General features: G+C 38.2%; 4 protein-coding genes across 4 annotated transcripts; 2 read left to right on the top strand and 2 right to left on the bottom strand.

Annotated features, from left to right (window-relative positions):
* On the top strand, window positions 9,822-10,535 carry LOC18789909 (non-specific lipid-transfer protein 2). The gene has a single exon (XM_007225939.2). The coding sequence runs from the start codon at window positions 9,942-9,944 to the stop codon at window positions 10,242-10,244; it is 303 nt and encodes a 100-aa protein (XP_007226001.1). The 5' UTR covers window positions 9,822-9,941; the 3' UTR covers window positions 10,245-10,535.
* On the bottom strand, window positions 11,085-13,352 carry LOC18793712. The gene is made up of 3 exons (XM_020555279.1): window positions 13,045-13,352; window positions 12,755-12,960; window positions 11,085-11,768 (listed from the first exon to the last, which is right to left on the bottom strand). Exons 1-3 carry the CDS (start codon window positions 13,135-13,137, stop codon window positions 11,462-11,464), a joined length of 606 nt encoding a protein of 201 aa, XP_020410868.1. The 5' UTR covers window positions 13,138-13,352; the 3' UTR covers window positions 11,085-11,461.
* Window positions 14,503-16,421, top strand: LOC18789246 (putative glutamine amidotransferase-like protein RP404). The gene is made up of 4 exons (XM_007227309.2): window positions 14,503-14,607; window positions 14,845-15,584; window positions 15,680-15,889; window positions 15,968-16,421. The coding sequence occupies exons 1-4, from the start codon at window positions 14,517-14,519 to the stop codon at window positions 16,229-16,231; spliced, it is 1,305 nt and encodes a 434-aa protein (XP_007227371.1). The 5' UTR covers window positions 14,503-14,516; the 3' UTR covers window positions 16,232-16,421.
* Window positions 16,516-20,385, bottom strand: LOC18792721. The gene is made up of 6 exons (XM_007222705.2): window positions 19,598-20,385; window positions 19,299-19,510; window positions 18,588-18,873; window positions 18,380-18,465; window positions 18,211-18,302; window positions 16,516-17,277 (listed from the first exon to the last, which is right to left on the bottom strand). Exons 1-6 carry the CDS (start codon window positions 19,907-19,909, stop codon window positions 17,045-17,047), a joined length of 1,221 nt encoding a protein of 406 aa, XP_007222767.1. The 5' UTR covers window positions 19,910-20,385; the 3' UTR covers window positions 16,516-17,044.

Below are 20,385 nucleotides of genomic sequence, written 5' to 3'. Positions count from 1 at the left end.
CAACCACTGAAATTAAAAAAAATTTAAAAAAAACCCAGATAAAAAGGCCCTGGGCGGAAAAATATATTCGTGATCATGATAAGCACACTCGTGTGTAACTGTAATAGAAAGCAACTTTTATCTTTGAAATAAGCAACAATTCAATTAATCATAGCCGAGAAAAAGGAAGAAATCAAGAGATGAAAGCACTGACGCTGATGCTCTGTTTCTGATCAAGCACCGCAGCCTGCGCTGCAGCCTGCAGCGGCGCACGTAGCGCCGTGGGTACCAGTGTGGGTGGCGGAGGAGGAGGTTTTGTCTTTAGGAACACCATCTGCACAGGAGAAGATGACGGCTGAGATAACAGCAAAGGTGACGAAAGCTGCCCACAACAACAGCATCACAAAAGCTGCACTGCTGCTGCTGCTGCTTAAACTAATCTCCCCACTCCCAGCACCTCCATCTCCATGCCCTCTTCTTGCCAACAACTCTTTCCAGTCCCTCACCATACGTAATATGATATGGCTATCTTATCTGCCTCCTCTTTCTCTCTGTCTGTCTGTCTCAGTCTGTGTGTGTACGCAGAAATGGCTGATAAGGTTTTTCGAAAAAGGCTTTGAATTGATGATAAGCTGACTGACTTCTATAATATTATCGATAAGACTCTGTTTCTTTCTTTCCTAAGACGGCAAGAATCATTTATATCCGATGCCCTCGTATCATTATATTGTGGCCAATCACACATTTCACCGTGTTGGAGATGGAGACGTGTAAATAAATATAGCACATATACTATATGGTATATATATGATCAACCCAAATTGTGATATGAGATTTAAGTAGATTTATTATTCAAGGAAGCACCACATCATAAGCATACGTAGTTTTTATTTATTTATTATTTATCATAACTTAAGCATACATAGTTGTACAAATGACTGAGAGAGAGAGAGAGAGAGAGAGAGAGAGAGAGAGAGAGAGATCCGCAATTGCGGCAACTACTTACAAAGGTGGTGTCGACAATGGAGGTGAGGTCTTCGCTTCGGTTTTCCTATCATCTCATCTCATGACATGCGTCATTTGGCATTTTTATTATATATTTATGGCTTTTTATCACCAATAGTCTTTGAGATTTGCCAAATTATCACATTTGGTCTTTTTATGTTTTTTTTTTCTAATATTATTGATCCCTTATGTTACACCTCACACATCAATTTGGTCCCACTGTCAGGTTCAATTAAAATTTTATTTTAAGTTTTATCACAAATTGTCCTTGAGGTTTGCGGTAACCTTTGGCCATTTATATATTTTTTTTCTAACATTATTGGTTCTTATGTTACACCTCACACATCAATTTGATCCAACTGTGAGATTTTGTAAATTTTTTTTGTTAAATTGCTGACATGACACATATTTGGTGCACACATAACCAATGAGAAAATGTCAAGTGGATCTAAATGAAGAAATGTTTATATATAAAAATAAAAATAAAAAGTTTAACATTTAAAATCTTTAAAAAAAAAAATTTCAAAAAGAGAGAAATTTCGAAACATAATTTTTTTTTAAATTATTGAAATTCACTTGGCATGTTATTAATGGATATGTAGGCTCCACATACATGTCGCGTCAAATCCGTTAGGTTTTGTTGAAAAACCCTAAATCCTTTCAAAATAGTTTAACATTTAAAATTTTTTAAAAATAGAGAAAATTTTCAAAAAATAATCTGTTTTTTAAATTCAAATCCACTTTGCATGTTATTATTGGACATGTAGGCTCCACATACATGCCACGTCAAATCCTTTAGGTTATGTTGAAATTTTCATCAATTTAACAGAAATTTCAACAGAACATAACAAATTTGACGTGACATGTATATGGAGCCTACATGTCCGATAATAACATGCCAAGTGGATTTGAATAAAAAACAAATTATGTTTTGAAAATTTTCTTTTTTTAATTACATTTTTTCTAAAAGATTTTAAATGTTAAACTATTTAAAAATATATATATATATAAGACCAATAATGTCAATAAAAAAAACATAAAGAATCATAGGTGATAATTTCGCAAACTTCAGGGACCATTTGAATAAAACCCAAAATATTTACAATATTGTTTAATCCACGTGGCGTCCATGTCAGCAATATAACAGAAAATTTTAATTGAACCTGAAGGACCAAATTGATGTGTGAGGTGTAACATAAGAAATCAATAATATCAGAAAAAAAAAACATAAAAGGACCAAAAGTAATAATTTAACAAATTTCAAAGGCCATTAGTGATAAAAACCCTATATTTATTCATTCATTTTGTCGGCATGACAAATCCATTCATGTATTTATTTATTTTCATATTTTAAATAAAAAGACCGACCTGATCCTGGCATATATTTGCAATGCAATTGCAAATTTTTTTGGGTCTGCACAGATAAATTTATAAAGGCCCAAGGCAGGGACACAGGCCCAAAAGAAGCAAAGAGAACATACTTAGGCCACAGTCATAGTTAAAGGGTGTTGTATTTGTATCATATTTACTGACTATATTAACGATAAAATTTAATGTGCGTTTAAACCAATCTAAATATTAGATTAATTTAAATCAAATTAAAACTTGCAAGTACACGAATTGATTTATAATATAGAGTAATGCAATTGCGAGTGTCGTTTAGTGATCAATTCTAGTTCTTTAACTTAACTTCATTCGAGACTCAACTACTTAACATTAACTAAAAATAAAAACAAAATGAAACACAACTAAGAACTCAAAAGGGGTGCAGCAATTCGAAAGCAAGCAAGAGATTAAACAAAACGAAACAAAACAAGCAAAGTCACGGCAAAGACAAAAAGTAAAAAGAGCTGCAATTAAGAGTTCTAAGGTTATTAAACTTCCAAATTTTAATGAGCGCTAGGGCTAGGATGGTGCCCTAATTCAAATATTCAGATTTGTGGATGTTAAGTTATTGAGTTTCAAGTTATCATATTAAATTCTTAATCTTTGTTTATTTGATTCTATATGTTTAATTTATTTGATTAGCCAAGTGAGTCCCATATATACAGGTAGAGTTAATCTCTATTAAAAAGGTGGTAGTAATGTGATAAATAAATGTGGTATTGATAGCGGAATAAAGACGCAAGACAAGAACGGTGCTGTGATCTGGGTTTGAGAGATAGAGATAGGCCCTAGGTAATAAGGAATTAGAATTGGAATCGAAATTGGAATTGGAAGTGGAAGTGAGAGTGAAAGTGGACACACACAAGACAGCAACTGCATCTGCATGCCCTATTTGTTCGTCAGCTTCACGTGGAACACTTTCCAACATAACTTCAGACTCAGACTGAGTTTTGGCCGGCATATATATAACCAGCTACCCTAGCATATGTATTATAATAAATATACTCCATGAAATAATTAGTATGTGAACGTACGTGGTTGAAAACGTGGACTAGTCCCTGACCTTTCATTTCATAAACCAAATTAACTATTTTGAACTTTTTCTTTCTGTTTTAATACCCCTTATTATTATATGAAATATCTACAACTTTTGAATTTTCAGCCATTTTACTCCTGAATTATATATATATATATTAATTTTAATATAGTAACATGCATTAGGATTTATGAATATCGTAAGCGTAACGAGAGGGTTCAAGTTGATGAATAAATAGTAAGGAGGTTACGAACAAAACAAAGAAGAAAATAACAGTAAATTAGATTGGGATTTTTCTGATGTGGGGAGCTCCGTGAGTCGACACGAGTCATAGAATGTCCACGTGTGTCGAGCTGTACCCGACATGTAGTCCAACTAAGGGACAAAAGGAAGCAGTGAGAAGGACCCACTACCCCAAGAGATACGCTGCTGAAGACTACAACTATGGTGGGCTAAGCTAATCTGGGTTCATACGAGAAGCAGACTATGAGTGAAGGCAGCTGTCCCTAAACCCGGATATCAACCACAACCACGCATGCAATGCAATGCAATGCAACCCAACATTACTTCCCTTATAAATAGACGACTACAAGAGCTGCAAGAGCCACTCCCCAAGTCCAATCATACTTTTCTGTTGGTTCATTCCCTCCCTTCGAATTCCCGCTCTCTATCCTCATTCTGCATGCATTGTCCTTGGAAAAATATTAAGCGGCACCCGAGAATCCTACCCGAAATAGTGCGCCTTGTTCATCCCATATCTATCTTCCTGGCCACTTGCATTAATTAGTTTACCATTCAACCAAGTATTCTCTTTACGGTTCAAACAAATAATATCTCTGAGTGCGTTGCGTTTGTGCCCTGTGCTGTAGCCACGTGGCGGTTGCCCATTACACTTCATTTCATTATATGACGCACCGAGTGCCCGACTGGGCCGCCGCCGCCGCCACCACCACCACCACCACCACCACCACCACCATCACCACCACCACCACCACGACAGAAGAGGGTGATTCTTCTAAGAGTTTTCAATATGAAGATTTTGGTCCGCTTCTTGATTCTGTTGTCCCTCATCATCATCCACATCCCCAAACTGAAACTGAAACTGATCATGATTATTCTGTTTGGAATATTAATACTAGTGGTGCTAGTGGTGCAACTGGAGCAGCAGAAGATCATAATCACAAGTGTTTTCAAGAAATATTTGAAGACTTGTCCAATATTCAGCTTGAACCAACAATTACACCCAATGCTATTTTTTCATCCGACAGACACTTTGTATGTGATTTCGACAAGGGAGAACTAAAAACCACCTCTTGTTTTATGGTCTGTCTGTACAAATTAACTTAAATACTACTTTCAATTAGTTTCTCCTTTGGAACTTTCTTTTACTCATTTTTACTAATTTCCTCTTTTATTTGCTTAATTTTTGTTTAGGAGACAAAATCAGTGTCTGGAGAGGGTATTAAGCCCAAAAGAACACGTGCTGCTGAACTACATAATATGTCTGAGAGGGTATTAAGCCTGCTGTACGCTATTACTACAGCTAAAACAGGATTAATTCATTACACTTTATATTTTATTAATTACGCTTGTTTTGAGCAGAAGCGTAGGAAGAAAATCCGGGGGAAGCTGGGAGCATTGCAGCAACTTATACCCAACTGTAACACGGTAATGGTGGTTTCATTTCAATCATTAATAATTATCTCCTTGCTTTAGATTTGTTTAATTAATAAGTTTCAGTAAAATAATCAAGTGTTATTTACCACTCAATACAAGAATTACTACTGAATTCTTGCCTTCAACTTCGGAACATAATTTGTGCAGCACTTATTGTTTGTATAAAATAAGAATATATATATATATATATATGTATGATCACAGCACTATTTGTTTGTATTATCACTTTGCTGAACTCATGTAGTCTCACATAAATGGGACCCACAGTTGTGTTTGTACGTAATGTTTGTATGATCACTGCTGCAAGTTGCCGCTGCAATTTATGTGTCCTGTTTTGCTTCTTTTGATAAATTTGAGGTTTCTGCGCTCTTTGTGCTTTTGGATTGTTTTGCTAATTAGCATTAGTGTTCCAATTGTTGTGTACTGTTTTTCTGTTACATGAAAAATAATGAACTTCTCATTAATTTGGGCAGTGCCAGATTACATATTTATCCTGCTCAAGCAATGAGATTAGTTGTTCAACTAATCCGATCAGAACTAAGCTATGTAACTAATCTAAACACATGTTCTGTCATCATCTAACATCAAGCTGTTGACTCTGTTGACTAGGGTTATGATGACTCTGTAGATTATGCTGCTGACTAGGATGATGAGCAAGCTGAGACTCATCTCATCTTCTACATATCATTTTACCTTTCTTCTGCCTTACTGTTTCTTTAACCTTGTTCTGGTTATTATCTTCCATAAATAAATGGAAAAATTGCTTTGCTGATTGATACATTAATTGTTTCTTTCTTCTCATTGTTACTGAACCAATTGTGCTTTTCAAATTTTAGTCAGACCGAGCTTCAATGCTGGATGATGCCATCAAACATATTAAAGCCCTCAAGCTTCAAATACAAGTGTCCTCTCTCTCTCTCTCTCTCTCTCTCTCTCTCTCTCTCTCTCTCTGCATTTTTGTTATATGCGTGCAAATGTCTGTTCAATTAAACTTTGAATTGCCCAACTCAATAATAGTGATACTGTGTATGCATTTTTATGTACATCAGATGATGTCCATGGGTAGAGGAGCTCTGTACCAGGCTTCAAATTTGTCCATGGCTGGGATGCAAAGCACACAAACACCCCAATTCATGTCGTATGTGCCCATGGGAACGAGCAATGCGTATGGAATGGGAATGGGAATGGGAATGGTTAATATGTGCTACTCAACAACAGGCCTTCCAATCATGTCCGTTCCCTCAGCCCGCTTCAATCCATTACAGCCAGCAACTGCAGGGTTCCCTCTAATGTCTGCACCAGGAGTTCTTCCTGTTAATCCCCAACTGCAAATGCCGATGCCATTCGTTGCTTCGCAAGTAATGCCTACAGCCACTACCACATCCAGGTCCATAAATATGGGTCGGCCGCAATTTGCTACAGATTTCTCTCACACATTCAACTATGCAAACCAAGGAGAGTCTAGTTTCCAAAACTATACAAACAACGCAGCTTCTGCTGACAACCAGAGAGTGCCAATTATAAGCAAGGTTCATTTCACCCCTTTAGATTTTCCTGAATCATGTCAAATGGTTTTTCTTTCTTTGTATGCTCTGTTTCTTCTGTTATCTGCTGTTTTATATGGTTCTCACTTTTGATTTTGAGAATGTTTAATCTTTGTAGAAATCTAAGGTGCTGGCTAGTCACGTGGTAACACCCCCTTCATCAGTCAGTGACAAGTAGCCGATCACGCTCCCTATTTTGACAGTTCATCTGGCTGTGATAATTCATAGAATTGCCATTTTTCTTTGTTGGTAACTTTACACTAGAGTTTGCATAATGATGTGGATGCTTGTGTTTGATGTTTGCCGGATGAAAGAAGGCAAGCACTAAACTAAGCAGCATACAAACAAATCTTTCTTAAGTCTCTGCAGCTTGGAAACAATCAATCAACATGTCTTGTTTTCATATATCTAGCTTCTCGTCATCTTGCCTTCCTCTAGATTATTCTAGAAGAGACGTAACATAGTAGCTAAAGTAATGATGTGTGACCGGTTGGATCAAGTGTAGTATAACAATAGGAACTTTTTTGACCAAACAAGCGATCATATTTTATTAGATCAATTGAAAAAGTAGAGAGAGAGCCATCTCGATTGTTGATGCATCGACAATGGGAACTTAAAAACCAAATTGTTGATGCTATTATGAATTTTCACCATGTCAAACAAGGGAGGCTCTGGTAAATAGTAATTAAGTAAAGTTGTTCATGCCATAAATACTTATTTTAATGGATAAGACCACACTGAGTTCCTCATAACATGTCAATTTGAATGTGGGATTATTTACCCTCAAATTAGTATACTTCAATACTATAGTGCTAGTGATAAGCAGAAGAGAATTCTCAAGAGAACCTAATCTGATACTAATCCATAATTGAATATATAATCTGACGAATTATTTTATCTAATTTACTCTCTCTTTCCCCATTCCTGGAATCTTGTTAAGAACTTTGGACTCAAACATTTGGAACAATTTCTTCACCTCTTGGATGCATTTGGCAGCAAATGTATCGACCTGAGAAGGAACACCGTATCTGTCATACAAAGCAGGCAGTGTTCCGAGAAGGAGAGTGCCTTCATACCAATAAACAGAAACTGGTTAGGTTAGGCTCTCAAATAAGGAAATTACAAATATATCTGCAGTACAAATATGTGTATGTATTTATGTTGGTCTGGGATATTACATGTATATAAAAGGCTCACAGAGCTGACGCAATCTCCTAGAGCTGAAAACATCCATAGACAGACCATTGCCTGTATATTGAGCACTTAACATCATTGTCAATCTTTAGAGAATGGTCAGGGTAAACTGGTGAGAAAAAGTAAAATTGCATACCAAAACTAGGAGTTTCAAGTCTTTTCCGGCTGAAATTTCAAAGAATTTGAACAAAAAGAAGTTAATTTGTTGAAAGAAGTATCTACAAGCCGATTCTGAGAGTTGAAAGTTATTGCTATTAGGCGGACACCGGATGTAAGAGACCAAGCTTGGAGACCTAAAACCATACCTAACGAGGAACATGAATTAGAGTAGTTTAAAATATCGCTTTGTTAGAAAGAAAAAGTAAAAAACATTACAGGTTGGCTAGTTGTGCCCCCTTGTGCCAGACGAAAATGGCAAGCATAGCCAGCATGAGGATGTCACAAAAAAGGGTTAAAAACTGGTATTCTAGTACTTCAAGTTGAAGCCATATTATGGTGAACACAGCTAAGATTGTAGCCGCTGATGTTTTGTCCTTCCATAACAATATGTCAGCCACTACAAAACCAAAACCAAAACCAAAACCAAAACCAAGTTAAGGAAAAGTGCAGCAAATCATGGTACCATGTTTATGTAAGATTTTACCCTTTCCTCCTCCAAAAATGGCATGCGGTGGCCTTTGACGCATGGACATTGTTGGTTGGTTGATATGGTTCTGTTCAATGTCACTGCGTCTTAGCTTGCAACAGTGCTTGCTGCTGCCCCTGTTTTGTTCTGGGTCTTTATATATACAAAAAGAAGCGTGCTCCTAATTAAGCTTTGGTAGCAAAGAAAATCACTTCATGGAAGAAAGGAATGGCCTTGGCATGGCTTACAAGATTGCTTCACATGCCTATTTCAGATCAATAGTATAATAAAATCAAATTCACGCTGTATTAAATATCTATTAATGGTTTTTGTATATCGCATTTTTGTGAAAGAAAATAATTCGAACATTAATACACCTATAATTATTTGATTAGCTCATCACTTTCAATAATCAGGATTTTCTTTATGAATTTAAATAAAATAAAAAAGAGGGAGTTGGGTCCTGGGCTGAACTTTGGTTGAACTATTTGGGCCTTGGGCTTTGTCATGGGCCTAAACTCAACGAATAATGCAATTGCCAAACGATTTGTATAGCCCAATCTTTGGATTTTTGTTTTTCTTTTGATACGGTGGTTAGAGTAATTAGTGTTGCTAATAATTACAGAGTTTGAGTTTTTATTTTTTGGATGAGGGACAAATAGAAAGCAAAGGTTGGTGTGGTGGTAAATAAGGCGTGGCTTTTGTGACTGGAGTGGACCACAAGTTGGATATAAAAGGGTGCGGTGGATCTGAACCACATGAACCACATGAGCCACTGATAATTAAGCATGCTCCATCCAACAATCATCATTAGTGCACATATGGCATAATGGCAGTGGCATGCATAAACTCGCATCATTTTAACATCATTTTAACATCAAAAGAAGATTGTGATTTAGACTGGCTAGTAATATTTGACCATTGACCAAATGAAATTAGTACTGGTGATGAAAGAGATGGCAAATGTTGATCTTTCGGTGTTGAGCTTGTCATCATCATCACAGCGGCTATATATATTTGAATATAAGTGATGGTTTAAACTATAAAGTATTATGGGGTTCGAATATGAGATCATTGTCCTGTAAATTAAGGCCATTTCTACTGAGCTAGACCCCGTTCGCCACAACGACAAGATATTAAAAGCAGAATGTTTGCTTTAAAAAGATAAAGCTATTAGGGGAAATGCAATGTGATTTAAATAGGTAAATCCTGGTCAGTAGCTAATCATGTTATGTTAAGCATGTGGGTGGGGTGGGGCATTTTGGTTAATATCCTACTAGTTTAGTGTAATCATTTAAAAAATAATAATCTCTCCGATTAATCTCAAACTGATCGTAATCCTTTGCCACTCTTCTATAAATTGCCAAGAGACCTAGCTAGAGCTGCACTGCACCCATCTCTCTCTATTTCTCTCTCTCTCTCTGACTCCTAGTTACAAACAGCAACATAACATACATAATAACATATACATTGGTTGATTGGTTGAAAGCTGAAGATGAAATCAGTGTGTTATTATAATGTTGCAATATTGTGCGTTGTAGCTTTTGTTCTTGTCTTTGGGGGAAGCCAGCTGTGTACGGCAGCAGTGACTTGCAGCCCACTGGAGCTAGCTCCATGCGCCACAGCAATCACATCCTCAAGCCCTCCCTCTGCCATATGTTGCGGCAAACTGAAGGAGCAGAGGCCTTGCCTTTGCAAGTATGTCAAGGACCCTAACCTCCAGAAGCTGGTCAACTCCCCAAACGCCAAGAAGGTGGCAAGCACTTGTGGCTCCCCATTTCCCTCATGCTCTAGCTAATCATCTCAAGTTTGATGGTCGTTTTATATCTTAATTACAACTTTGTTTTTGTTTGTGATCTTGATTAGTAGCAGCATTGGCCAATAGGAGTGAGTGGTGTTGGTATTAAGAAAGAATAATGGTCCTGGCTTTCCCAGGCCCTTGTGACTTGGGAGAGATGGACGTATATGCCTAGTTATTGTTTGTGTTGAAGCTTTTTATTTTTGGTTTTGGTCTTCTTGTTGCTCTTGCAGTTAAGCTTTTAGAAGAAGCTTTATATATAATATATGGCTTTCCTAATTATATGCCTAATTTTCATTTACGTCCAATTAGTGAATAACCTAATGCTACTGGGCTTTGATTTTAAAAAGTCTAAAACTTCATTTTGTGTCAATAGCAATACCCAATTTCAGAGGATGCGTTTGTTAACGCATGGCGATATTAATTTCAATAATAACTCAAGACACGAGTGTAATCCGCTGCGGAAAAGGACTTGACTTTTTAATTTTGATAATATTTTGAAAAGCTTAGGCCTTTGATTTATGATCCGTTCGTTTTCTGGATCATATATCGGTTTCTTGATCATTTTCTTGATAATGTGAAGAACACCGAGGTTGATCTTCAACCTGATGGAGCTTTCAGCTTACTGCTAGATCATGTAATGGCTTTAAAAATATTTTTCAATTTGTTTGGTTCTTTCTTGTTTGACTTTTGTTTGTCCTGGTAAGATTGTCTTAGACAAAGGCAAGAATTTAGAATGAACCCATTAACATTGGACCTCTGTCGTAAATAGTTAGTAGATAGACAGTCAAGAGAACTTGTAACATTCTTTTGAAATAGGGTTGAATGATGGGAAAGGAGTCATACAAAAAGCATTTTAAGCAGAGATTTATATACATACCACAAATCCAGAAATATGGGAAAGGAGTCTTGGTAGTGCTATAATACCAGGAAGTAAGGAAAAGCAAACAACCAGCATAAGTGGAAAATATAATTGGAAATCCACTTGTAACATACATGATGACATCCGTAACAAATAAAAAAAAACATACATGATGATGACATAGCATATACAAGTCTTTTGGCTCATGAAGGACCATTTCATATTTGCCCCATTCAAGTTTTCCCCCTCCTCCAACAGAAGAAGCCACCAACCAAAACTATGGAACTGATCTACTCAATCTCATACTACAATCATATCATGGCCCCCAACAAAACGAAAATGTCAAATACCAGAACTATACCTTCTCAAATCCACCGGTTTGCTGTTGCTGCTCATGATTTGCATAATTAGAAGTGCTCATGTCGAGGCCTTCATTTCTGTGCTTCTCCCATCCCCCAGTATCAGCTTTGGAATGTGCCCAGTAGTAAAAACTTGACCCTGCCAATGACAACAGTGTAAGAGCAGCCGCGGCGGCAAACACGCCCTTACGCAGAGTGGAACAGGACAAGTCATCTGCGTTAAAGATTCCCCGGTACTTGGTGTGGTACGCATTCTTTGCTGACCCTGCCAATAAGCATGCCTCGGCTCCCAAAAAGCTTGTCCTAATTAATTCATAGTTCAGAGTCTTCAGATTTTGATTTAGCAAAATGAAGCAAATGAGATCATTTACACAAACATAATACTAGAGAGTAGGGAACAGCATTCACTCAAGGCTCAAGCGCGCAAGAGTAACAAGGGAAAAATAATATTCACAATGGAGGTTACGAGCGGAATCCATACTGTTTATTTGGGTTGTCACTATTCCAAGTAAGTAATGCTAGAGATACCAAAACAGTCCCAACTCTAAACCAACGTAGTTTAATGAAGCGATAGTGTTTCATGTGTTCATATCTACACCCACTTAACCCCACGCTTATTTCTAACAAGATACTGCCATATCGTCTATAACATTGTTTAAGAACCAAACTTTGGGAAAAGTTTTGGATATGCTCCTGTATCATCCATTGATAAGTTCCACAATGCGTAATGTCAAAGATGTTGAAATTAAAGCACTCTCGGATCGATAAAGGGGAAACGATAAGTAAAGGTAGGGGCCAAAGTAAGGGAATTGGGTCTAAATCATGACTTAAGCTACTTTAACTTTTCTTTACCAAATTCCAGACAAATGAAAAACAAAAATGAATACACTGTAACTGTGTAACAACTCCAATAAACCATTAGATCATCTAAACGTAGAGTGGCACTGTGGCAATTATTAAAAGCAAGTGCAAAAGTCTCAGATTTTCGCCATCACAAGAAACATGTAGGCGGCGGACAGGGCAGAGCAGGGCAGGTGGTGGCTCGTAAACAACTGATGAGTGACATATTAACCAAATGAATAAGTAATTTGGTCATAATTGGAAACCCAATTAGTAGATTGAACCTGATTCCTTCCTTCTAAGTTCTACTAAAGATGGAAGGATTATGACCGTTGATCCAACCCTCGAGCTGAGATTAAGACACTCCAGTGGGACCAGTGTGTACTAAATTACTAATAAGATAAACAAGAAATTACAAAACAAGAGGGGGGAGAAAATGGTAAATTTACCAGGAGAAGACGAAGAAGAAGACGGTCCAAGTGGTGGAGCTGCCAGTCACTAAGCCTTTGCCGCAGCAGAGACACCTCGTGACGACGTTTAGCACCGTCTGGCTGACGAAAAGCAGCCCAAAAGCCGCTAATCCGTACGCCGTAGAAGCGTCCGTCCCGTAAACGCAGTAGGTGTGCTCGTCGTACTCATCAGGCACTATCTTGGCCTTCACAGACGCAAACACAAAAAAGGTTAGGGCTTTTAACTTCAATAAAACACAGAGGGAGAGGAGACAGAGATATGAAGTTACCGTGCTACGGCGTCGTTCAGCACCCACGGCGAAAACGAAGGCGATGAGGTGCAGAGAGGTGACGATGGCCACTATGGGTATGGAGACTGCCATTACTCTCTCTGTGCGAGCGAGTGTATGTGGTTGGGTTCCCTGAAAATATCTCTGCTTTTGATGAAAAAGAAAGAAATAGGCAACTTTCGTTTTTTCTTTTTCTTTTTATTCTTTGGGTGAAGAAAATCGGGAATTTGTCGCTGCCCTGGTTTAGGTCCTACATTTGGATTGGAGTTTCACATGTTGCTTTTTCTTGCAAAATAAAAAATAAAATAAAAACTTCAAAAAGAGTTTGTCTTCAAGTGCGGTGGTGGGGGTGTGAACGTTAATAACATCTACAAACATAAATGGGTTTGGACAGATAGTCAGCAGCAGGAGCGCGGTTGGATTGTCGGAGCGCCAGTTGCCGGTTGTGCTACCGGATGTAGGAGGTCACCCCTTCAATGATGGATGGGTGTTTGATGTAGATTGATCGTTGTATGTACTCACACAAATTAACATTATCTATATCTCCGAGTAAATAATTAATCATTCTACGATCATGAATTAACTAGATGTTTGTTTAGTGATATTACACATACTTAGCACCAACAATGATGACATTGTGTGATAATTTTTTACTATTTTTGTTACAGATTTACATTTTATATATGAGACGGACACGATGCTTTTGAGATTCTTGTTTTGGTACTTGGTTAAGGATTACTTAGTGATTGTTTAATACCTAAACCTAAACACAGAACCGGATCTTTTTAAAGGTAACCAAGTATATGGACTTTTGTCGGGGCCGGGCTGTCCGTGTTCGGGCCTTTGGCAATTTAGAGGTGGTTTGGGCTTTTTGTTGTTTGTTTCTGCCACAAATGAGTGCTCAAATATCAATCCACATACGAATGAATGAATGTACGATTGACTCACTCTCAGTTTGACTTTTGGGTTTGGTGCTAATTAATTATCCAAATTCCTAAAATATCGCAAAGCTAACAAACATGGCACGAAAATAAAGCATAAGCATTGGCCAAAAAAGGCCATAGGCGGAGCCAAGACGAAGAGCAAATCTTCAATTTGGTTATTATCATCGTAATTACTATATTAAGAAGAGGAGGCAGCCTAGAGTCGATCTTGTCTATGATCTTATTACAAAACGCAAAACAAGAAACAAAATCCAACCCATGAAACAAGGAAACAAAATGTAATCTTAGCAGATTGCTCTCTATTCACATAATTACCAACTATCACGTCATTTCTTAAGACCTCATTTAGAAGATCCCTATCCATCCACATCACTCTCTCGTTATATTTATACTCATCTTACTCTCTCTCTCTCTCTCTCTCTCTCTCTCTCTCTCTCTCTCCATATATATATATATATGTGTGTGTGTGTGTGTGTGTTAGAGATAATTGATCTTCGTCCAGTGCAACGTTACTTACTGTCTTCATCAATGGCTAATTCTGATGTGTCAATGGTTTTGCCTAGGGTTCTTATCGTCTCTCGACGAACCCTCCGCAAGAACAAGTTTGTAGATTTCGTGGGTTAGTCTCTATCTCTTTGTTTGGCTTTGGCTACCGACTTTTTACGTATATCCATCTCCTTGGAATATAATATGCCGTTACTCAGATTTCGCAGCAGTTCTTATAGTTTCAATGCAAATGGAACAATACCTTTGGTTATCATAAACTTAATTTGGTTTTTATTATTTCAAACATCAAATAAAATCTTTCAGTTGCTCTTGATTTTAATTTTGATTATTAAAACATCTTATGGGACAGGAGAATATCATCTAGATCTAATTGTAAGCTATGGAGCAGTACCTGTTATTGTCCCCAGAGTCAGTGGAGTCCACATGCTACTCCAAAGCTTTGAACCAATACATGGAGTTCTTCTCTGCGAAGGTGAAGACATTGATCCGTCCCATTACGATGCGCAGCTCTCTGGTTTCTCTCCAGACGAGCTAGAAGAAATTGGCAAGCTACATGCAAGCGATACCGCCATTGATAAAGAGAAAGACTCCATTGAACTGGGGCTTGCAAAGCTATGCCTAGAAAGAAACATCCCCTACTTGGGAATATGCAGAGGATCCCAAGTCCTTAATGTTGCATGCGGAGGCACACTTTATCAAGATGTTGAGAGAGAACTTTTGAAAGAATGCCCATATCAGAGTTGCGCTCAAAGAGTGGCTCACATAAACTATGAGAATTATGATGGGCATAGACATGGGGTGAAGGTGGTGGAGAATACACCTTTGCATCAGTGGTTCAAAGATTCTTTGGATGATGAGAAAATGGAGATGTGGGTGAATAGTTATCACCATCAGGGGGTTAAGCGATTGGCAGAGCGATTCGCGCCGATGGCTTTCGCTCCTGATGGTTTGGTTGAAGGGTTTTATGATCCGGATGCCTATAATCCTGAGGAGGGGAAGTTTATTATGGGACTTCAATTCCATCCGGAGAGAATGCGACAACAGGATTCAGACAATTTTGAATATCCAGGATGCGCAGCTGCATATCGGGTAAGACCTTAATTAATTTGTTCTATTGTTTTGTTTTTTCATGTTTGTGGTTTGTTGCGTGTCATTTGTCATGGTTAATATTATCATTCATGCAGGAATTTGTTAAAGCAGTGAGAGCTTATGAAAAGAAGCTCAGTCAAAACTCGGCATGTGTGCCGAAGGCTCCACAGCTTGATCAGGACCTAGAGATGAAGAGGAATAGTATTGTAAGGAGCTTCTCCATTGCCAAAAACATGTATTCTAGGCGTGGAATTGTTTCAGGCAAAGAATCTGATCAACTGGACGTTGGAGCAGAGTTTCTGGAGGTGAGTAATAAACGATGATTATAATCACATTAGCCGTCATCGTTCGATTTTAATGGTCTAATGTTGTGGTATATGCAGGCAAATACAGCACTGAGTTTGCAGCAAGAGAAAAGGCTGAAGCAGATGGGGGCAACAGTAAGAAATGCTTCGGCATACATACAACGACTGAAGATGAGCGAGGAAAGGGAGAGAGTTGCAAGGGCCATAATTGGGAAGATGTCGATAGAGCAGCTTTCTGATTTGTTGTCTTTCTACCGCATTATGAGTCAGATGTGTTCCGACGCTTTGGACACCAAGTTCCATGACCTGCTTAATAATGAAGTTGAAGTTGATGGATCTTGAGTTTTCATTTGCTGTAAAACATATGATTTCTCAGAGCCTTTGTATTGGACTTCCGATCTTCCTTTCCTATCTCCTGAAAATTGTTTCCCGTTTGCGCTCTGTGTTCTTCTCTTTCTTGCGTTGAAATTTTAAAAATAATAATAATTTGGTTTGAAGAGCCTCTTTGCCGCTTAAACCCACAGAGCAGAATCAACAATCTTTACGCTATAAAACACAGTTTGATAGATAGAGTTAATAAGCGGGCGGTTGTGACTCCAAACAAAAACACATACGGGGAAGGAAGCTCAAGCTAAACCTTAAATACAATCTCTATATCAAAATCCCCTCATAGATAAAATTACACATGCTAACATCATCATCATCATCATCATCATGGCATAAAAAAAGAGCCTGGTTTTTCTTTTATAATATACCCTTCCTTACTAAGAACAAAATACAGAAAACGAGCAAGACAGAGCTTGCTTCCATTAAAAAGCAACTTTGATTAGCTAGACCATCTATAGCTTATCTAACTATATTTCCTCTATTCACTTTTCGCTGAGGTTATTACAGCCTTCATTTCATCACATGCCAAAGCTTCACTTTTCTTTAAGTTGCCTTCACCCTTTTCTTTTCCTTTTCCTTTTCCTTTTCCTTTCTTTCTTTCTCCTGTAGTAAAATAACAGATAACCAAAACGAGGGAATCCCTGCATACCAACTTGCCACCCTGAATTTCACACAATACAGGGATTTTTTCACAAGTAACTCATGCAAACAGGCTTCACTTCTAGAACGGTGGTAGCAACACAGTTAGTCACATCTTCATAGTTCATATCATCTACGGCTGAAAAACACAAAATCAGGGTGATTGACCTGCAGCACTCTTAGAAAGTTGTCAGCAGCCTGCGACAGGGAGTTAGCTAACTGGCGTTCAAATCCCCCATTAGGAGTCCACAAGGACCCTCTGAATTTGTATGAAGCAAGGCCAAAAACAGGTAATGACATCTTAGGAACACCATCCATTTCACTCGGATATGTCACTACAGGAGCCCGGTCATCTTGTACACCTGAAACATAACATTACGTAAATAATATAAGCAACTGAGAAATAGATGAGTTTGGTTTGACAAGAGCAGCAAGAGTAATCAAAAGAAGAGACGAGCTTATCAGAGATGATTGTACAACACCTAGAATGATTCTAAAGAAAACAACTTGGCATTTAGACAATTATCCAGCCCTTTTATATTTATTTGTGGTCCTGAGACAGTTGCACTTTAGTTATACTTCACACCTAATGACATCATCAGCAGTATATCTGTCTGCCAAATTAAATTTTGACACGGAGACATGCATGCAGGTGCTGGGGATAAGCGCAATACATAACTCTGGAGTTCTACAGATATATCCAGCATAATGGAATTATGGAAAAGCTTTCTTTAATTTACATTAATAAAATTCCCGAAGTTGTAAATTTCTTAAATTAGAAAATACCATATATATGCAAGCCAATCGACTCCAGGAGTAATTAAGGTAATACTCAATTTGTCGTCACATAGTAATATACAATCAGACGGACATACTAAATGAAACAGCCTGGATCTCAAACGTGTTCTATAAAGAGCAAATGTCAGGGAGCTAACTTTCATCATCAGAAAAACCATGCACACGACAAACTAACAATGATATTAATTATTACCTCCCATGGGTGTAAATTGCTCAAATTATATAATACCATCTATAAGGAAAACCAATAACTCCAGAATGTAGATAGGATAATATTCTTTCTGTCGCCACGTTGTGAGATATGATTATATGTGAAAAAATTAGACCACGTCATCAGATATGATTACATGTGGAAAAATTTGACTGATGAACAAAATGAAACAACCTGGCATCTCAAGTGTATAAATTATGCATAGCAAATGCCAGGGGACAAACTTCCATTCTCGGAAAAACCATGCACACAAGTTTTCAAAACTAACAGTGAAATTGATTAGTACCTCCCATGGGTGTAAAAAGTGAATGGTACGTCAGAAAGCACGCATCAAGATCCTTTAGAGTTGGTCCCGTTGGAATCCTGTAAATTGGATACCTGAAACAATTATACCAAAACCAATTAGTCACATGACGGTGTATGACCCAGGAAACAAATGCAGAGTTTGAAAGTACCATGCAACAGAAATCCAGCTGGAAGACAGCAGATCACAACTTCTTAGTGTCTTCAGCTCAGGAAAATGGAAGGCAAGATCTAGTATCTGTAAAATTGGAAAGTTGAGAAAAAAATTCCTAAAACAGGGAAGGAAAATTACAAGTACCAAAATTTTAATATAATTGTTCTAAACATGGTAACGAATTAGTGAATAAATGCAATTATAACCTTGTCAGCTAAAGGCTCGCGGCAATAAGGAAGGTCCTGCTCAAAATACTCAAATAGTAAGCAACCTTGAGAATTGATGGATTCACCCTCGTCACTAGAGCAGTCTTCATGAGGTGGAAAATGCGGCTCTCTCAGAGATAATCTTTCTATCCTAAGAGGAATTTCACTCGATAGATTTTGGTGATTCCGCTGCTCCCTCAAATATTTTAATCTATCAGTTTCATAATCAGAGCTTCCATCACTACTAGAATCCCTGAACTCACTGTCACTGTCCTCATCTGGCCGCCTATCACACACAAGGACCATCAAATTTTGGATAGAGTACATAATATGCAATATACGGGAAGGAAGGGGGGCGGGGACTAAGTAAAACACTATCAATCAATTCAGTCAAAAGTACAGATTCAGATGCAACGAGTAGGAAGAATAAGCAAACCATTAAATCCGTTTACCATCCATTCTCAAGCCATAAAATACTTAGCAAAAACAATCAATAATGGATAAGGATAAGAAGAGATATTAATGACAAAATACTATATTGAGTAATCATTATAATGAGAAAAATACAAACCTCAGCATGAAAGGGGACAATAAAATTAACTAAAATAAATGGAATTAATTTACTTTCACCTCTGGAACTAGTTCAAAAGGCAACATATGGAACATTACAATTGATCAAATTAAGTGACGAGTATTGAGTAAAATGCATACCTTGTCTTAGTGGGCAATTTCATAGAGTGGCCGTATATCTGAATACCGGACAAATAAGGGACATAGTACTGAACCACAGAGTCACTGTCATTCAAAATCAAAGGCACTCCTGCACCATAAGCACTCCACTCCTTGAAAGACTCCCATAGATCTCCAAGAACAAAGTATGGCTGAAATTCCACGTCGCAAGTACTCAATCCCCTCATCGTCGTCTGCTACCAAAAGTAAAATATTCAATCACAAAATTAAGAGAAAAATAACCAAGAAATGTGACATTTCTGTTTAGTTTAGACGAAGACCTTAGAGAGGTACTGAGCGGGCACGGATGGCGAGATCGACTGCAAGAACCGCTCGAGATTACTCAAGGGATTGACAACGGGCTCAAAAGCAGGCACGGCGACGGGCTTGGGAAGGTCATCTGACCCGACCCTGTTCTCGGGTTCCCGGTTAGGGTTACCCTTGAGCGAAGGCGATTGGCTTGGCGTGACGTCGCTCTGAGCTCGCCGAAGTTGCTCGGCTTTCTGGTTCTGGTGGGCTCTACGGGCTCTGGCCGGGTCGTAGAATCGGTCTTCTCCGCGGGCGCGCGTGACCTGCAACCCCGTACCCAACATCGCAATAACGCCGAATCAGAAACTTGCACGAGAACCCTAAATCTGGTCCTTGTACGTACGTAGCCTCTTAAACCCTGAAACAAAGTCAACGGGAATGGAAACGAAGAAAGCGATTCTGGGAATTTATTCAATTAGAGGATCGGCGTCTCAAGGGTTTGTGAGAAATGAGAGTTAATCGAAAACAATGGGGCGAATCGGATCGGAGAAAAGGATTGGAGTCTGTGGCTAGACCGAAATAGTAAAACCCTAAAATGGAGGCTGAGAGTGAAATGGATCTGGTGGAAGAAGGTAAGGGTAGGGTAGGGCAGGTTTCCGGGGGCAATTTGGTAAAACCAGTTGGACAGAAAGAGAGAGATTGAATAGTTGCGGAAGGGAAGCGATGGAGGAAGCGAAAGGAAGGAAATGGCGAAGCAAGGCTCTGAATAAATGGATGGATGGGCACTGCGTAGTGGTAGGAGAAGAACAAAACAAATTTT

Source organism: Prunus persica, chromosome G1 (genome assembly GCF_000346465.2).
Source record: "Prunus persica cultivar Lovell chromosome G1, Prunus_persica_NCBIv2, whole genome shotgun sequence".
Taxonomy (NCBI): domain Eukaryota; kingdom Viridiplantae; phylum Streptophyta; class Magnoliopsida; order Rosales; family Rosaceae; genus Prunus; species Prunus persica.
The sequence above is the reverse complement of the archived record's forward strand: the minus strand, read 5'-3'. Positions and strand labels throughout refer to the sequence as shown.